Below are 19,682 nucleotides of genomic sequence, written 5' to 3' on the forward strand. Positions count from 1 at the left end.
AGTGAAATAAAAACAGATTAAAGTCAAGGATGTTTAAAGAGAGTTCAACATGAATAATATGATAGTTTGCTCCCTAAAGATATATAAATTTTTGCCCTCAACTGGAGCTCTGACATTGTCCTACTCTTGATCATATCATAAATAGATAACTAAACAGTCAATGTAATTTAACTTTATCTGTCATTTGTGCTCCTAGATAAATAAAAAAGAAATCCATCCAAAGAACCAAACAAAAAATTTAACTGGTGGTGGTGGTCGACAAAACTTGCCTTCATTCTATAAGTCCGAGGTTTCAGCCCCTTTCGAATCTCAACCATCTTCTGCTCATCTCTATTGAGTCTCATGGACATCAAGTATGGATGCAGGAGGCCTGGAGTATCAAACATTTTTGCCTTGGCTGGAAGAATCCCTCCAACTCTTAATATCCCAAGAGTCGTACCGGGAACTGCAGCCTCCGTAAGCTTTGTAATTTTTCTCCCTTCTTTCTTGGCAAATGCATTAATGAGGGTAGACTTGCCAGCATTCTGAGCCCCAATAACCCACACATTTCCTCGAGGACCTGCCAGTTCCTTGATGAAAGACAGAAGGTTTCTAACACCAAGATCCTTACTGGAACTAACAAGATACACCCCATTTAGTTTAGGAGCACCTCCAGCTTTGGCACGGTTGCGGACCCATCTATCTAACCTGGTTGGTGAAATCTCGGATGGCAGGAGATCGACCTTAGTGGCAACCAGAGCAAGCTTTGGAAATTTGTTGTAGAGCTTCAGGTCCTTCTTGCTTCCTTCCAATGCCCTGAATAGTGACTTAGCTGCTCGTTTAGGGAATGAACCATCAAAATCAACACAATCAACGACCATGACTACTACAGTATTGCCAGAGTTACTGCCTGGTTTCATCAACCGACTAGTGATTAACCGATCAAAGTCAAAATCCGGTATCAGGTTTTCAGCATTTGGGTTCTTGACCTGTCCATAATTTCTCAAAGAATGGCACCGAGCACAAACAGTAACCATCTCTTCATCTCTTTGAGCTTCTCGGGCTTTTTGTTTCTTCTCAGATTTTGAAATCCTCTCCTTCTTTACCTTCTTAAACGTCTCTTCAGTAATGTTACCATATCCAATGTCGGCAGGTGCAAAACCATCCAATTCCTTCCTCCGATTCTCATCTTCATCATCAATCAAGGATTCCCAATCATCAGAATCCCAATCAATCGCATCTTCCTTCTTCTCATATTCCTCGTCACTTTCTTCAAATTTACTCTCGAAACCATCCATAGAATCCTCTTCTTCCTCCTCTCCACTTAACTCTGTGAATTCATCAATACCAAGACCATCAAAAGCTTCCTCAAGCAGTGCCGTTTCCTTCTGAGATTCCCTCCTTTTCTGATAGAAACCTGGGAGATTTGGGTCTTCATCCTGCATGAAAATGCCACAACCAGGGCAGATAAGGCCATGGTTCTCATCCTCATCTCTTCCTTCACTCAAAACTGGATTTCGAGCATGATTTCTTTGGCTTTTTCCTATTTGGGTTGGCGTCACAGTGGTTTTCCCGACCTTTATTGAGCAAGAGAGAGACCATACAGATCTTCCTCTATTGCTTTTGTTATTTTTCATCTTCTTGATACCTGAGATGCAAAATTGATTGTGATTATAACAGAGTATAGCAGTATAATAAATAGATAATGGCAAGGAAGAGAGCAGTCTCACCTGTACATAGACTATACATTATTGGTTCTCCTCCATTTCTTCCATTGTCTGAAAGCTTCAACCTTAATTTTGTGGTGGTTGTTTGAAGGAGTGTTTCAGTCGAGAGTAAGATTGACATTTTTTTTCTCTTTTCGTTAGTGTCGAGTGATTCAATCTATCTCATTTCTGGTACTGGCCTCCATAGATGTAACAAATTGACCATGTCAGAGGTGGTAGAGATGAACAGTAAAACCATAACCCACTCTATACTTGGACAATAGTGTCACTTGGGAGGGTTGAGATGCTTAAAGGGGAGGAAAAAGTGCCACACAATCTCATCAAGAAACATCGTTTGCTACAAACCCAATGAAATTTATTGCAAAAGAGAGTGAACCCACTCCTCATAACACTAATAAGACTGATTGAACTGACCTGTTCGCCTAGGTATTACTCTCTTAGGACAGAATTCAAACAATTGCAATACAGTCTCATGAAGAAACCGATAGTGACAGAAACCCAGTGATTTTTTATTGCGAAAGAGAATAAAACCCACTTCTATTATACATCATAAGACTGATTGAGCTCACCTACATGCTTCAGTCCCGAAAGACTGGTTTGACAACCCAAAACACTTCTCTAGTGTACTGTCACAGAGCCCTTCTTCGTCTTCCTAAGTTTTTCGGAATTCTTTTCGAAGCGACGAGCCTTTTTCGGTCACCAATGTTGCACAGTTACAGGTGTTGTGGATGTAACCATGAAAATCTTCTTTAAGGCTGTGTTAGGTTGGATGGAAAAGGAAAGAATTCAAAAGATATCGAAAGAAAATGAAGTTTTCATGTTGTTTGGTTGTAACGGAAAAGAAATGAAAAATAAAATAAAAAATACATGAAAAAGGCCAAGGGAGAGGGATTCGGCTCCTCTCCTTCCAGGGCATCGCCAATTGAGGCATCCAACGGCTGGGGCATGCCGCACACATCCCCGCGTCAGCCATTGGGATCCCCTTCCCATTTGGAGGAGCCAAAACCATGACCCCATGCGCCATATTTTCCATTTTCCTCCCCTTTTGAACCTCTTATCCACCCTCTTGGACTCTTTTTTAAGTTTCATCTATCCGCATCCATGAATTAGACGCTCGTTACTCCGTTTGAGAGCCTCATCATCTAAAACCCAATTTTCACATTTCCCATCTACATTTAACCATAGTTAGTTAGTTTGCGTATTAATTGTTGTATCCGACCATATAATTCAATAACCCGACGCTTACTGTATTTTATGAGGTTGTTTAATTTTGAACGCGACTCTTAAGAACCACCAAAGTAATTGACGTATTAATACATATTTATGTGTATTAATTTAATTAAACAAAATAAAAAAACTAAAACTTACAGGTATGTTCACGGTCTGGCCAATCCCTCTTGGTTAGCTGCGTTTCCTTCGTCACATGTTCAATTTCAGAATCCAGGTATGTCTGATCATTGCCCAGTGGTGGTGGACCGGGGCTCCCCGCTTCGTTGCCGCGGTAAGCAGTTCTATTTTTTCAATCATTGGTCTGAACATGCAGAGTTTCTTCCTCTGGTTGAACAGATTTGGTCCCAACCTCTAGCCGGTAGTCCTATGTCCATACTTCTCCAAAAATTACATCTGCTTAAGACTAAGCTTAAGGGTTGGAGTAGGGCTCTGTTCCATAATTTGGATGGTCAGGTGGAGGAACTCAAAGCAGAGTTAGATCGGCTACAATCGAGTGCCCTTACTTGCAATCCGGACGGCGACCTTGTTCGGCGTGAAAGGGAAACTGCTAATCGCCTTCACAAAATCATGAACATTAGGGAGTTTGAGCTGCGGCAAAAATCTAGAGTAAAATGGCTTCAGAATGGGGATTCTAATTCAGATTTCTTCCACCGCTCCTTGTGGATGAGACGCGCCCAGAATTGTATCACGGCCATCCACGATTCTAACGGGGATCTTATCAGTGATGAAGACGCCATTTGTGTAGAAGCCACCAGGTTTTTTGAATCCACATTCATGGGTACCTCACAGATTATTTGTAACCCTTTGGACCTCCCGGTTGATCGTGCTCTTGATAGTTTGGAAGCCGCGGAGATCTCAAAGGATTTTACTGCAGACGAGGTCAAGGCTGTTGTTTTCTCCATGGATGATCATACTACACCTGGAACGGATGGGTTCGGAGCTATGTTCTTCAAGAAAACGTGGGACATCACTGGCAGTGATGTGGTCGCAGCCATCTTGAGTTTCTTCTAGAATCCGAAGATGCCAGACCCGCTCAGGCTGTCTAAGTTAACTCTCATCCCTAAAGGGTTAAGAAAGTCATTCACAAGCTAGTGGGTGGTAACCAGTCTGCTTTTATAGAAGGGAAATAGATCTCAGACAATATTCTTTTGTGCCAGGAATTACTTTATGACTACCATTGCCAAAAAGGAATGCCTCGTTTTGCAGCCAAGTTGGACCTTCGGAAAGCTTATGATTCAGTGCAGTGGAGTTTCCTTTTTACCTTGTTATATAGGCTTAACTTCCCCCCCCCCCCCCACTTTCATAGTCTGGGTTGTGCAATGTGTTGTCAACCCTAGGTATGTTGTGTTTTTAAATGGTGCTCAATCACCTAGCTTCTCTGCGAATCGTGGACTTCGCCAAGGCTGTCCAATGTCACCATTTTTATTCAACATTGTCCTTCAGTTCTTCACTAACTCCCTTGCAGCAGCAGCTAAGAATGGAGCCTTTGCGTATCATCAGTTTTGTGCCAAACCGGAGATTACATTGGTATGTTTTGCCGATGACTTATTTATTTTTGGCAAAGCTACTAGGGACAATGCTTGCAAGCTGCATACGTTGTTGCAGGAATTTTCAGGGCAATCAGGGCTCATGGTTAACCAGCATAAATCCAGTATTTTTTTCGCAAATTGCCCGTCAACAATTAGTGAATTCTTCTATCAGGTTTTGGGAATTGCTCAAGCCTCTCTCCCCATTACCTATCTCGGGGTGCCTTTATCTTCAATGTCTCTCAAGCCGCATGACTTTGATCCTTTGATCACCAAGGTGGATAGGAAGATAACTTCTTGGAAATCAAAGAACTTGTCGTATGCGGACAGGTTAGCTCTCATACAGTCGGTTCTCATGGAAAGCATAAGCTATTGGTTGAATACCTGCCGGGTTCCCCAACAGGTCCTCACAGTGCTGGAAAAGAAGATGGCGGGTTTTCTTTAGCATGGCTCTTCCGAGAGAGGGTCACACAAGGTTGCTTGGAACACTGTTTGCAAGCCCAAAAGCAAAGGGGGGCTTGGCCTATGGCGCTTAGATGATTGGAACCGAGCAGCCCTTGTTCGACAAATCTGGAATTTCTCGACAAATGTCGACTCTTGCTAGGTTCAATTCGTTAAACACAGGTGGCTTTCGAGACATTCCATTTGGTCATTACCCCTGCCCTCGCATTGCTTCCTCCCGTTTAAGGCAATTCTCGTACCAGCCATGTGGCTTCCAGATGTATTCGGTATCTTCTCAAAGATGGGAAAGAAATGCTTTCGTGGTATGATCCTTGGCTGCCGAATGGCCCCTTATCGAACTCGGGCGCCTTGATTGCTGAAGCCTTAGGCCGAAATGCTTTTGCCCAGGTGGATTCCATTCGTTCACTCAACGATGAATGGGATGTTGATATCACAGACCATGCAATTCTGTCTCGTTGGGGAGAAATCATGGGGGCTACGTTGAACCACAGGCTTCAGGCGGATGTGGCTGTTTGGACTCTCACTTCGAGTGGCAGGTTCTCTCTTTGATTTGCATGGGGTAAGATTCGTCAACAAAATGACAAAGTGGCCTGGGCATCCTTGGTGTGGTTTCCCCAATCACAACATAGGTTTTCGTTCGTTACTTGGTTAGCAATGCACCGGAGGCTTCCAATGAAAGATAAGCTGGCTCGCGGGGGTATTAGTCTTGATCAGACTTGTCCCTTATGCAATAACCAACCAAAGACTATCGATCACCTCCTCTTCCAGTGCTCCTATTTCGACTTGGTTTGGAAAGGTGTTCTGTATCTCAATGGTTTCACTAGGGAGCCATTGCTTGGCTGGTGCAACATTTCAATGGTGACTCTATGCTCTATAGCATCAGAAAGTTCAGCCTCGTCTCCGTGGTTTATCGCCTTTGGATCGAGAGGAACAGGAGAGTGTTCCAATAGCAACCCTCTCCCCCCAGCTCGGTCCTCCTTCGGGTTATTCGGGACACCCGAACTCATTTTTCGGACTTGGCAAACCGTGTTCCTGATATGAACCGCAACCATGGCTTCTTCCATCGATGGAAAATCAAGGTTGCATTCTTCATGCAACGCCCTACCGTCCATACTTGGTTCCCTCCCACCCGCAGCATGATTGCAATCAACACTGATGGCTTAGTTCGTGGAACCCTGGGAGGTTATGGGGCTATCGGTCGAGACGGCACGGGTCGGGTCTGTTTCGCCATTGCACGAGCTACCATTGACTTGAACATCATGTGCATGGAGTTGATGGCTATTAGACAAGGTTTGACAAAGGCCCGTGCTTTGAATATCCCTCGAGTCCAGGTCCGTTCGGACTCTAATGTGGTGATTCAGATAATTTTGGGTAACTATCAAGCTCCTTGGCACTCAATTGGCTTGGTTCAAGACATATGGGAGCTTCGGCATTGCTTCTTAAGATGTGATTTTATCCACCAGGTTTGAGAACTCAATTCTTGCGCTGATTTCCTTGTGGGTTTCCTTCCGTCCTGTCAGGAAATCCATCTTTGTATAGACAGTCTCCCTGCAGCGCTTTCCTCCTTAGTTCGGAATGATGCCAATGGGAAAAAGTATTATAGGTTGTAAATACCAATTTTTATTTTAATATATACATTCTTCCCTTTCCCAAAAAAAAAACTAAAACTTAAAACCTAAAACCTAAAAATCCCAAATCGGTGAGAAAACCCCCAACACCCGAAGACTCTCATTCTATTGCACCAAAAAAAAAAAAAGAAGACTCTCGTTCTAGGCTTCTAGCAAGCCATATACTCTCAAGCACTCTGGTTTTAGTTTAGTTCATATCCATCAATTCCAGGTATCTTTAATCTCTCTCTCTCTCTCTCTCTCTCTCTCTCTCTCTCTCTCTCTCTCTCTCTCTCTCTCTCTCTCTCTCGCTATATATATATATATATATATATATGTGTGTGTGTTTGTGTTGGCAAGTTTTATAATATAGATCTGCAATTCTTCTCTAACTAGGGTTTTTTTATTTTTTTTTATTTGTGTTAATGTTTTCGATTCATGGTGCAGGGTAATTCCTTTCTTCTTCTTTTTTTTTGTCTTTTGCTTCATTGCTTGTGACCTTATTAGTCTAGCATTTGCACGAACCCCAATTGTCTTCAACCGCTTCCGCTACTCAACTTTCCTAGAGAGTTCTTTGTGTTTTACAAATAGTTGTTCTAAATAAAGCCCTAAGTTCTCTCTATATATTTTTGAACAATTACAAATAGTCAGACTCCATAAAGATGTGAGTTCATTTTTCAACTTATGTTGTGATAAAGCAATGTCTTAGTATTTAATGGTCCATATGGGATCAAAGTCATGGTGGCACTCCACTAGCTCCACAAATTAAATTTGTAGTCCTTTGGATCTCAAGAAAAGGATTTTACAGTTAGGGTCTAGGGAGCAATGATAACAAAGCTTGTAAGAAAAGTAATCCCTCAAACTTCCTAAATTTATATCCAAATTGGTATGTCTCTGTATTTTATTAGGGTAATAAAATTCTATGTTAATGTTTTCTTATTTTGTTGATTATAAATGGTTGGGTGGTGCAATTGTTTAATAGTTTTGGTGGCCAGTTGAGTGTTATTCTTAATGAATAGGTATCAATAGAATTAATTATTGCAGTTTTTAAGGAAACTTTTGAGATTTTTTTTATTTATTTGGATACTCGTATTTTTGCTCCCGTGCTATGTTAGAGCAACTGTATTAAAACACATGTTAAACACGTACCGTATCATGCTGTTCTCATTTTATTGTGCCGTATTTTTTAAAACCGGACTATTATCGTGTGGGATATTTAATTGTCGTACGTATTTGTTCCTATATTATTGTTGTGCCCGAAGTTAGTACCATTTAGCCTCCTATACAGCCGTTACTATGTCCAAGGACAAGTAGTGAAAACCTCATTTACAGTCGTTGTTCTGTCTAAGTACGAGTAGTGAAAGTCTCATTTCTAGTCGCTACTCTGCCCGAAGTCTTAATAGCAAAAGTCTCATTTCCAGTTGTTAGTCTGCCTGAAATCTTAGTAGTGAAAGTCCAATTTTCATCTGTTACTCTGCCCGAAGTCTGAGTAGCGAAATCCCTTTTACATAGCCGTATTTTTTGAAACCGAACTATTATCGTGTGGGCTGATTAATTGTCGTACGTATTTGTTCCCATATTATTGTTGTGCCCGAACTTACTAACTATGCATTTAGCCTCCTATACAACCGTTACTATGTCCAAGGACTAGTAGCGAAAACCTCATCTACAGATGTTGCTTTGTCTAAGTACGAGTAGCGAAAGTCTCATTTCCAGTCCCTACTTAGCCCGAAGTCTTAGTAGCAAAAGTCTCATTTCCAATTGTTAGTCTGCCTGAAGTCTTAGTAGCGAAAGTCCAAAATGAAAGTTGTTAGACAAAAAAAATCTATATACCCGCGATTATATGACCAATTGTATATGATATTTAGAATTTAGTCCCAGAAAATTCTCTTAGGACCCACTAATCAAAAGTAAGCCATTTCAAAATGAAATAATATATTAATATATATTTAGTTTAGAAATAAGAAAATTAATAAAAAATCAACCAAAACCAAAGAGGCGAAGTGCTACAAAAAGAACTCTGTTCGATTTTGATAGGCTCTGCCCAAAGTTTGAGTAGCGAAATCCTTTTTACATAGCCATTACTCTATCCGACAAGAGGGAGGCAACTCGATCGTCCGTCTTTATTTTGATTAATTTCGTTCGTAGGTATACATCTCTATTTTTCCCTTACTTTGATACAATGTAGACCATTAAAGTGATTTACTTTAGTGTATATAGTAAATAATTTTTTATTTTTTCTTTCTTATGTTTGATGCACCATAGTCCAAACTTGCATTTTGATATAAGACGCGTTAGTAAGGTAGAATTTTTTAAATCTAGCATCTAGTAGAAAGACTGTTTTAATCGAGCGAGATGGAGTATTAAGACCTTCCCATGCTCGTAACCTGACCACATTTATCTAGAATCTCTGACCAGACCATATGGAATCACTTAGCCCTTTCCGCTGGGCCCTAGGCCCGAATCCTAAGTGGCGACTCCTTTTATTTTAATATATATGTGGCATGATCCCAAATCCTCATTTTAATAATGAATCTCAACAATAAATCAGCCATATTGCCAAGGGACCCTAAAAACTGATTTGGACCACACTTGTTCTTTTTCTCTACTCTTTATTTTTTATATTTCCATGAGCATTTTTTTCTCCCTCATACACTCCATCCATTTAGTATTTAGTTACAAAGTGGGGCCACCAAAGACTAGGAATCAAAATAAAGTCCTTAAATATAAGATCCTCTTCAATGCAAGTAAAGAGACTTAAACATTAGACCTCACACTTAAATATAGTCACAGCTACTAAGCCAACTATTAATTTGTTTACTAAATACACACAAAAATAAATATTTAATTCAAGTTTAGCTACACTATCAATACACTGGATTATTCCTTATTACAATCATGTACTCATCACATCAACCAACTTATAAAATCACCAACTACCTTATAAGATCATTAACTCGCCTTGAAATCAAGTGATCACACATCAAAATCAAGAGCCATAGTTGGCCACTGGCTCAATATCTGTGGTAATAGTGAAAAGTCCAAATTAAAACTCATTTTTTGGTATGGGTATTACAATTATGTCCGGGGAGTAGGTTTTCCATCTATATCGATTTCTTGTGGAAGAGGCGCACTATTACTTTGAGTAATGAGAAAAACACCGATTCTTTCCTCTCTTTGAATGATGCATTGAGTGGTCCTATTGTTGATGGAAAAGGCAAGTTTTAGAGTTCCAAGACATTAATAATGCTTTCCTCCATGACATTCTCAATGAAATGGTTTACATGACTCAGTCACTGGCTTTGAAGAAGTCCAAACCCAATTATGTGTGCAAATTGCAAAAATTTTTGTATCAGTTAAAGAAGGCACCAAATGGGGTGATTCCATAGACTCTCTCAATTCTCTTTGGACTCTAGATTCAAGGCCTCACAGACAGACCCACCACTCTTTATATATAAGAATGGTTAGGTTACCATATATATTATATATACTTGTCTACGTTGATGACATTCTAGTGACAAGCAGTGCAAATGACTACATCAACTCTCTATTAGCAGACTTGACCTCCACATTTGCTATAAAAGATCGGACCCTGGTCCACTCAGTTTTTCCTTGGCATAGAATCAGTTCATTTACGCTCAAGGGCAGTTTTGTCTCAATCAATATACATTTCAGATCTTCTTCATTGGGCCAGCATGACCAACTGCAATTCGTTTAGCACCCCCATGGCCACAACCACCTATCCATTCGGTTGCAGGGGGTGACCCATAGACCAATCCAACCAAGTAACGATCCATGGTTGGGGGACTCTAATATGTTACACTGACGCGTCCTAATGTAGCTTACTTTGTAAACAAAGTGTGCCAATTTATGCATGCTCTACTGATGAGCATTAGTCTTTGTTGAAATAGATATTGCAATATCTCAAAGGCACCCAGAGTCATGGTCTCTTCATCCAAAAATCCATGGACATAATCTTACAGGTCTTCAGTGATAGTAACTGGGCTAGCAACAGTGACTATACGAAGTCTACCGGGGGACATGCAATTTTTATTGGCCCTAATCTCATACCTTGAAACTCCAAGAACCAACACACCATTGCTTGTTCTTCAACTGAGACTAAGTACAAGGCCCTTGCCGATGTGTGTTCTGAACTCACATGGCTACATTCCCTACTCAATGAACTTGGTACTGGTACTCTTAAGGTGTCCATCCTAGGGTGTGACAACATCGATGCAACATACTTGTCAGCGAACCTGGTCTTTCATGCAAGGACTAAACACATGGAAATCAATTCCCACTTTGTTCACGATAAAGTTTCCAAGAAGGAAATCGTAGTTCAATTTATTTCTAAAAAGGAACAGCTTGCTAAAATTTTTACAAAAGGCCTCTCCTCTACCCGATTTGGCTTTATTAGGGACAAGTTGAAGATTTGGAGTTTGAAATCTTCAACTTGAGGGGGTGTATCAACAAAAGATATCGACCAGGTCAGTAGTACACAAACCCGTGCGATCTCAACGATCACAGTTTCCTTTCTCAGCACCTTCCATAGTGTGCACCTCCCTATCTTGGAGTTACCAATGTTGACAATGTTGTCTTTTTCTATTCTATATTGTGAATATTGTATTTCCATATCAACTCTGGTGTTTCCTAAACCAGAGATATCTCTTGTAATCCTCATCATTCTCTATAAATACAATGAGCTCTCTATATGGAGAGCATAGGTTGATTCCAAGTTAACACAGGCTTGATAGAGGTGGCCGGTTGGGAGGGAAGCATCAGCTAGAGAGGGATCTTTAACCATTGAGGACAAAAAAAAAAAAAAAAAAACTTAAAAGACGGTTGTTAGCCTGGTGGCTCTTGGTACCATGTTAAGATTAAAAATTATGATTCAACGATATTCATTTCAACTGATTACAATATATAGAGAGGGATTGAGATCCTAAAGAATGGAAACTCAATCTTTATACAAGGAAAGGTGACAAATCTAATTGAGTGATTGACTCAATCTTTATACATGGAAAGAAGATAAAACTGATTGAAACAATAAAGGAAAGAGATGATTGAGAAACAATAATGGAAAAAGAGAATTGAGTAAGGCCAGCCATATCACATGTGAACAATGTGATATGGCAGCCAAGGCCAGTGCACGCAAGAGGATACTCGATTGCTATATGGAAACAACTATTATTGCTAGAACTTATCCACCAAAAAAAAAAAAATTAATCTTGCTAGATTTGTAATAAACAAACTTTTTTTGTGCAATTTTGTTGAAGTAAAGGCAGTGTGGCTAGTTTTGTAAATACAAAACTAATAGTGTCTAATCAAGTAATTTTCCCATGTTTTGAGGTGAGGGAATGCCTCTGTCTATCCTAGCCTATATAAGGTGGTTTTGGGGGTGAGGGAGGGTCTCCAATCTACATTTGCAATGACGGCCCCAACTGTCCTTTCTTTATCTAGAGGAAGCTCTCTTGCGAATGCTCCATTGTTTTGGAGGTTTTAGTCTGGTTTTTCTTCTTTAGTCTTTATTCATCATCAAGATTTTGCAACATCAAGGTAAGAAACATTTTGGGTATTTCTTTTTCCTTTCTATGTTCTATCTTTCCCATGTTTCTACTTTTACCATGGAGATTACAAGGTGGGATTGATCCTAAACTATTCCATTGCCCAATATAAATGACTCCCTATACGTACCAAATAAAGGTTTCTGGGAGGAAGAAGTCCATTAGTGGCAGAATCTACCTTAAGGTGAAATGCACGCTTAAGCTCAACAGTTCATCCTGAGAAACTGGTTTGAGTTTCATGTATTTTCATCCATTTCTACCTTTATCCTATAATTGAGGCTGCAAAGGAGGAAACCATCATGACCAATTTAATTTAAGGCAAATTATAGTGCCCACTAAATGGAAAACAACAATTGTGTGTTGGTATCCTCCTTGGAAAGATGGAAATTGTAACAAAAAATGTATATGGCAAAAGTTTCAGATTTAATTTTCAAGAATCAGTTACCTTATAATTGTTGTCTTGCAGATAATTTAAAGCCAAATAGCTATGGGGGAAAACCATTCTATTATTTGGAGCATTGTAGTTATCGTTGATGCAGAGTTTCCCGTAGAAGAATCATATCTCTTGAATTATATTTACAAGGTATTGGCTTCTCTAATTTAACCCATCTTAAATATTTTCTCAATCTATTTCTAAAATAGTGTCATGCATGGAAGTGATTATGATCTTTCCATCTCAGTTAATCAACGATATAGAGGATGTGTACACAGATTGGATCAACGAGTTACCAAATAAGGTTCATTTATTTCTTTTTTATGTAATCGATGTTTTTTCAATTACAACTTATTCTCTCTCTCTCTCTCTCTCTCTCTCTCTCTCTCTTTCTTTGTGTGTGTGTGTGAATGTGTATGGTCCTAATTAGCAACGACATTAAATTACCGCCGTCTCTCTCTCTTTGTGTGTGTGTGTGTGTGTGGTCCTAATTAGCACCGACATTAAATTACCGTTGCTATTTGTAAGGAGTTAGCAGCGGCATTAAATTACCACTTTTGATTGGTCCTAATTATAAGCGGTAATATTTTAACCACAACTGGAGTGAACTATTTATTATATTTAAGGGTGATACTAAATTATCGCCACTTTTTATGTATGCAGAAGCAATAATATATAAAACGCCTCTGTTTGGCACTATTTGGCATCGGTTATTATGGACTGTCTCTGATTTGGCCTTTTCTCTGAGTCTTTAATTCAAGTAGAATAATATAAGAAAATGAACCCATGTTCGTTTTTCTCATAACATGTGCAGAAACTATGGTTTTCTTTTTAGGAGAAACCAGCTTGAGTGTATTTCATTTGGGCCATAGTGACGCTAGTTATGAGAATAATCAATCAAAGTTAGGTAAGAGATTGATAGAAAACAAGAAAAAGTTCACATGAGGAATGTGTCTCAATTTTGGGGTTTTCATAAATCTTGTTCCACATACACATGATATGATTCTATGGAGTTAATAAGATAAGAGCAGTTAGAACCTAATAGAACAAATTGGGATATATAAACCAAGGGATAAAGAATGCTAACCAGTCGTTGGGCGTGGCGTGTACCTGTGCCCAGACACAGCCACGAGCGAAATGACCTGCACAACCCTGGTCCTTTATGCCTTTCCAGGGGGTGTGCCGGTCATTTCGTGCGTGGCTGTGTCTGGGCGCAATTACACGGTCCTCCCAGCAACCGGTTAGCGTTCCTTTTCCCATAATCCAAATAACATGATAATAAATTAGAATGAAATAAAAAAAAGCTAAATGCAAAAATATAAATAATAAGAAATATAGTAAACAAACCCAATAAGAAATACATGAAACATAAAATCTAAATATCTAATCTACCTGCTGCTGCTGGTGCAACTAGCAGCTTGCAATCCTAGATCTCTATTATTAAGTTTCATGGGTTCTTCATTGATTAAAATTCAAAATAAAAAAACCAAAATTACTGAAACCTAATAATAAGTTCATAAAAAACTAAGAACTCAATTAGCCATAGTTAGAATTAAACGGTGCAATATTATAGAGAAAAGGTGTGTGTGTGTGTGTGTGTGAGAGAGAGAGAGAGAGAGAGAGAGAGAGAGAAAAGTAAATTTGTAGGTAGCTTAATTTCCCCTCTTTCTGATGGCAATGCCGAAGGTGGGAGGTGGTAATTTTGGCTATTTTCCTTTTTTTCCTTTTAATACAAAAATCCTTTTAGCAAAAAAAAAAAAAAATTGTGTATGAGAGAGAGAGAGAGATTTTGTTCATCCTGGTTTTGCTTTCTTCAACTCTAAAATATTTGATTTATCATAGAAAACTTTCAAAATTCTTAGAGTGGGGGAGGGGATGCTGCCTTACACCGAGACCCGCAAATAACGTGAGAAAGGTAATAAAAAATATAACAAAGTTTTGAAACAGGGATCCACTTGAAAATAATATAGGGTGTAGTGGCTCCAAAAATATAATTCAGTCTCCATTGAGTTCTATCCCCATAGCTTAAAACCTTCTGAAGTTAAAACATTTTCCAAACTTCCAAGCTCTTATGGCTCAGGCTTCTTCGCTAGAATCACTTCTTTAGAATATGCTGGACTAGCTGAGTTTAAATCATCAGCTATGGATCTTGCATGTCAGAATGTGTTGTGCATTTTAGACTTCCCAAACAATCCTTGTTTAGTTTTTGTCATGAGTTAATTGTGTTGTTCTTGCACATATTTTTATTGGACAGAACTGACTAGACCAAGAAGCAAAAGAGTCCAAGTGCATCCTACCTTGCTCGCAAAAGATTGTCAGTTCTTGGGCTTCCTCAGAGGCACTTGTCACTAGGTGATGAATATCTCAATGCCAAAGCTCTACAACATGGAGACCAATCAATGAAACTCTCGATGGATTCATTGTTCCAGGGAAGTCAGTTTCTATTAATGGGTTTCTGCATTGGCATGGAGATGTCTTCACTGGGTATTCTACTAAGATAATCTCTATGGAGACTCCTGTGCCTATCATTTATATTCCACAGCATCCTTGTGCTTTCAATCTTCTTTAAATTGAAGGCTGTCTTTCCCTGATCGAGTACGAAGTAAGCTGCCAAATCAATTCAGTGGTAGCTTGGAAACTATAAGATGTGAACCAGTTCCGTTGTTGGATGATCTCTACTATATTGGAAGCCTTTACAAAGGGAAATTCTTACTTTTTTAAACAACATAAAAAATGTGTGAATAAATTGGATTACTTTGTTGTGGATGTGGTGAAACAAGAGATGAAGCTTGGAATGGTCGCTCCCTTAACATGTCCGCGGGTTCGCCTTTCTGATTTTGATTGAGTCAGTCATTCAGTGAGAAATGTTGAGCATATATGAATGGTTCTTTGTTGCAGTGAAAAAACAACTTTGAGAAGCAATAATAAATGACTTAACATATATATTTAGAAATGGGTCACTATATTTCATCTTCTCCATCATTAACCTATTTGCAACCTATGTGCATGTCTTCTAATATTTCCAGGTTTTAAATCTTTCATCCTATTCTTTTTTTTTTTGATCGGTAAATCAAATTTATTGAAAAAGAGGAGAAAAACTGTACAAAACAAAGGCATCCCTACCTAATTTACATTATCTGTTATTTCTTCTCATCATCCTTTCGGTGCTTGATTGATGCTCTCTTTTCTTTCCTTCTTATGGATTATATTTGTTGTGTCTCGAATTCTTGTACCTATTTCGAAGATTGACCCACTCCGAAATACTTTGGTGGCGACCCGAATGAGATTTTTTTGAGATCTATGATGACAGCAAAGGGCTAGGGCCGATACGACAAGGGTACGTATGACCCGACACAATTGATCGACCCTTTTGGAGGAATACTTATATTCTTTACCTGCTTTGTTGTAAAGTGAGTGAGTTTTGGGGTTTTCCAAATTAGGGTTCCTCTTGTAGTTTGAGTTCTTCTCTCTGGAACAGAGGGCGGTGATTCTGTAGGGAGTGGGGGTGATGATCTCATGGGGAAGAGGATGGTGTGGGATGGGGCTGCACGGCGGTGATGGTGATAGTGGGTGGCGCTGGTGGTGGTGGTGGTGATGGTGGGTTTCTACATTTGTAAAAGAAGAAGATGATGATTTGGGGAAGATGAGGGCATTTTGGTCAATTAAAACTCAATTTTAACGTTTTCAGTCACCAGTTAACGGACTGGGTTTTTTTGTTACTTAGTTTGGAAAGCAGGGTAAAATCTCATATGATTTGAGGGAACGAGTAGGCAGCCTATGCAGGTGTTTAATTTGAATTTAAGAGCATTGAGAGAGGGATACTAGTGTTGGATTCGTGCTAGGGTTTTTGCATAATGACGTTGTCTTACAAGTTTCAAGATTGAGATTTGTAGGATGTGTTGAAGTAGTTGGTTATCCATTGAGGATTGGCATGTCTATAAGAATTCGATATTTTTGGTGGCTTTGAATCAGATCAAGAAACACATATACAGGTCTGTGTGCGAGGGCTGGGAATTCGAGGAGAGCTTCATTGGCGGCTTAGAATCAGGTCAAGAAACGAATCTGTAGGTCTCATCTGTTCTTGCCTCCATGGGTGATCCTCTAAGAGAGGATTGTCCTCATGATCCTAGTTCGACTGTAGGGCTATTGTATGAAGTGGTTTTGTATTTCATTCCATAAGATTACAATCGGTTACATGGGTAATAAATAAGTAAAGAGTCCGAGCAGCAGATCTTTAGCTTGTCCCATAAGAACTGAAAGCGACCAGTTGAAAGAGCCTTGGTCAAAGTGTCTGCTAATTAGTCCATGGTGGAAATAAACTGGACCTGTAGTTGCTTCTGGGCAACCCATTCCTGAACAAAGTGAAAGTTGATTTCAACATGCTTCGTACGAGCATGGAAAACCGAGTTGGCAGAGAGATATGTTGCGCCAATGTTGTCACACCAAAGGATGGGCGATGCAGACTGTGGAACACCATGCTTGTTGAAAAGAGATTGAAGCTAGATCAATTTGGTGGCAGCATCGGCGAGAGCCTCATACTCGGATTCAGTGGATGAGTGAAAGACAATCTTTTGTTTGCGCAACTGCCAAGAAATCCGGTTGGGCCCTGAAAAGATTGCGTATCCACCTGTTGAACATTGATCAGATGTGTTACCAGCCCAATTGGCATCTGTAAAGGCTTGTAGAGTGAGAGATGTTGACCGATCAAAATAAAGTCCATAAGTGTTGGTGCCCTTGAGATAACGCAGAATGCATTTGACCAAACTCCAATCATTAGTGGTAGGTGAGTGCATAGTGTGACAAACCCGATTAACTGAGAAAGCAATATCAGGATGAGTGAGAGTGACATACTGTAACGCACCCACAATGGAGTGATAGCAACTGGCGTCAGACAAGGCAACACCCCCTTCGGCAGTGGCTTTAATGGTGGTAGCCATGGGGGTCAAGATAGGCTCGCAGTCAGACATGCCGGCACGCTCTAAGAGATCCTGAATATAGCGAGTTTGGGTGAGAAGAATACCAGTGTGGGGCTGCCTCAACCCCCAAAAAGAAGTGAAAGGGTCTAAGGTCTTAAATGGAGAACACAGAAGCTAGTCCAGAAAGCAAACTTGTTACCTGTGAAGGAGAATTTCCAGTAACCAATATGTCATCAACATAAATCAAAGCATACATAATAGTGTTGCCATGGCGAAAAATAAATAATGATATATCAGTCTTGGATGCAGTGAAGCCATAATCAAGGAGAAATTTGGTCAATCGATGAAACCATGCGCGAGGAGCCTGTTTCAGGCTGTATAAGGAGCGGTGCAGGCGACAAACATGGTGGGGTTTGGTTTGATCTCCAAAACCAGGTGGCTGGACCATGTATACCTCTTCTGACAGTTCCCCATGTAAGAAAGCATTCTGAACATCTAGTTGACGAATAGCCCATCCATTGGAAACGACAAGAGAGATAATAGTGCTAATAGTGGGCTGTTTAACCACCAGACTGAATGTTTCACCGTAATCAACACCCTCCTGTTGGTGAAACCCCTTGGCAACTAACTTGGCCTTGTAGCACTTAAGAGAGCCATCTGCTTTCCATTTAATATGATAAACCCACTTTCAGCCTATGAGATTCATCGTCGGTGACTGAGGGACAAGTGTCCAAGTACCATTATGGCGGAGAGCGTTAAACTCATCGGCCATTGCAATTCTCCACTCATGAAATTTGTTCACCTGCAAAAAATAAGTAGGCTCAGTAGATATAGGTTTAGAGGCAAGTAGGGCATGGCGGGTTTGGATTTGGGTTTTGGAGCGAGCCGCATGGGGAGATGGGAGGCTGGAGGGATGGCAGTAGGCTGGGTTGGTGGGGCGGTTGTGGGAAGGGTTGGGCCGGTGTGGTAAATGTCATGGAAAGAGCGAGTTTTAGCCGGTGGTTGGGTGGTGAGGGGATGGAACCCAGGTGGAGCCGAGGGTGGTGTGAGTGGCGATGATGTAGGATGCACTGGTGGTGGTGAGGCCATTATTGGTGGAACTGGCGAGTATCACGGGAATGGTGGGGTTACCGTGAGAATTGTCAATGGGAAAACACGGTTTGGAGCAACCCCCCAAGGTAGTGAAGGGGAGAAGAATGAGACTGAGGAGCTGGAGAGACTGTGAAAGGAAAGACATCCTCGGAATAGCAAATATGGCGTGCAAGCCATATGCGATCGGTAGATTGATCAAGGCACCGATAGGCTAAATGGTTAGGGCTGTAACCCAAAAATACATAGGGAGAAGAATGATAATCAAGTTTGTGAGAATTATAAGGATGAAGGAATGGAAAACAGAGACAACCAAAACTACGTAAAAAGGAATAGTCAGGAACTCGATGAAAAAGAAGTTGATAAGGAGAAATACCATTGGAAACACATGAAGGGAGTCGATTAATAAAAAAGACAGCCGTTTCAAAAGCAACATTCTAGTACAGAAGAGGTACCGAACCATGGGCAAGTAAGGAAAGACCGGTCTCAACAATGTGGCAATGACGGCGCTCAACCGCACCTTGTTGCTCATGGGTGTGGGGAGTAGAGATGCGATAAAAAATACCAAGGGTCAAAAAGGAAGGGGAAAGAGAACGGAATTCTCCTCCCCAATTTGTTTGAATAGATTTTATTTTGCGTGAGAATTGCCGTTCTACCAATTTTTGAAAATTTAAAAATAAGGGAAAAACTTCAGATTTGCTATCCATAGGATAGAAACTTTGAACAATCATCGACAACAATTACAAAGTAACGATGACTGGTAGGGGATGGGGTGGGGGAAGGTCCCCAAACATCACTATGAATCAAATCTAAAGGAAATAAACTACGAGAGAAAATCTCTCCTAAAAACTGATGACAGGACTTGCCAAGCTAATAGACAGAACATAAAGCACAAAGCCGTGTAGACTGACATGGTAAATTATTGTCACGAACAATGCTACAAAGCAGTTAGGCATGAGGATGACGAGACGACCATGCCATCCATCAAGAGAAGTATGAGAAGTAATAAATGCAGTGGGAGAAGTATGTGATGAAGGAGACATTGTGAAGAGACCACCGTCACTCGGACCGATCAAGATTGTGGTGTTGGTTCTCCGATCCTTCACAAGAAAACAAGACAGGTGAAACTCAAAGAATACATCATTATCT

At 40.3% G+C, this 19,682-nt stretch overlaps 2 protein-coding genes across 2 annotated transcripts in view; one reads left to right on the top strand and one right to left on the bottom strand.

Annotated features, from left to right (window-relative positions):
* Positions 1-1,866, bottom strand: part of LOC122646074 (GTP-binding protein BRASSINAZOLE INSENSITIVE PALE GREEN 2, chloroplastic) — a 28,264-nt gene extending 26,398 nt beyond the window's left edge. The window contains exons 1-2 of the mRNA XM_043839547.1: positions 1,710-1,866; positions 270-1,627 (exon numbers count right to left, since the gene is read on the bottom strand). Coding sequence (XP_043695482.1) covers positions 270-1,627; positions 1,710-1,827 — 1,476 coding nt within the window. The 5' untranslated portion in view covers positions 1,828-1,866. The remainder of the gene's footprint in view (positions 1-269; positions 1,628-1,709) is intronic.
* A 1,286-nt stretch (positions 1,867-3,152) lies between these two features.
* Positions 3,153-3,947, top strand: LOC122644988. Its single transcript, XM_043838343.1, has one exon. The coding sequence runs from the start codon at positions 3,153-3,155 to the stop codon at positions 3,945-3,947; it is 795 nt and encodes a 264-aa protein (XP_043694278.1).
* The last annotated feature ends 15,735 nt before the right edge of the window (positions 3,948-19,682 follow it).

Source organism: Telopea speciosissima, chromosome 11, assembly GCF_018873765.1.
Source record: "Telopea speciosissima isolate NSW1024214 ecotype Mountain lineage chromosome 11, Tspe_v1, whole genome shotgun sequence".
Lineage (NCBI taxonomy): Eukaryota > Viridiplantae > Streptophyta > Magnoliopsida > Proteales > Proteaceae > Telopea > Telopea speciosissima.

Coding starts and splice junctions, on each gene's coding strand:
- LOC122644988 (XM_043838343.1), top strand. CDS start 3,153: ATGTCTGATCATTGCCCAGTGGTGGTGGACCGGGGCTCCCCGCTTCGT.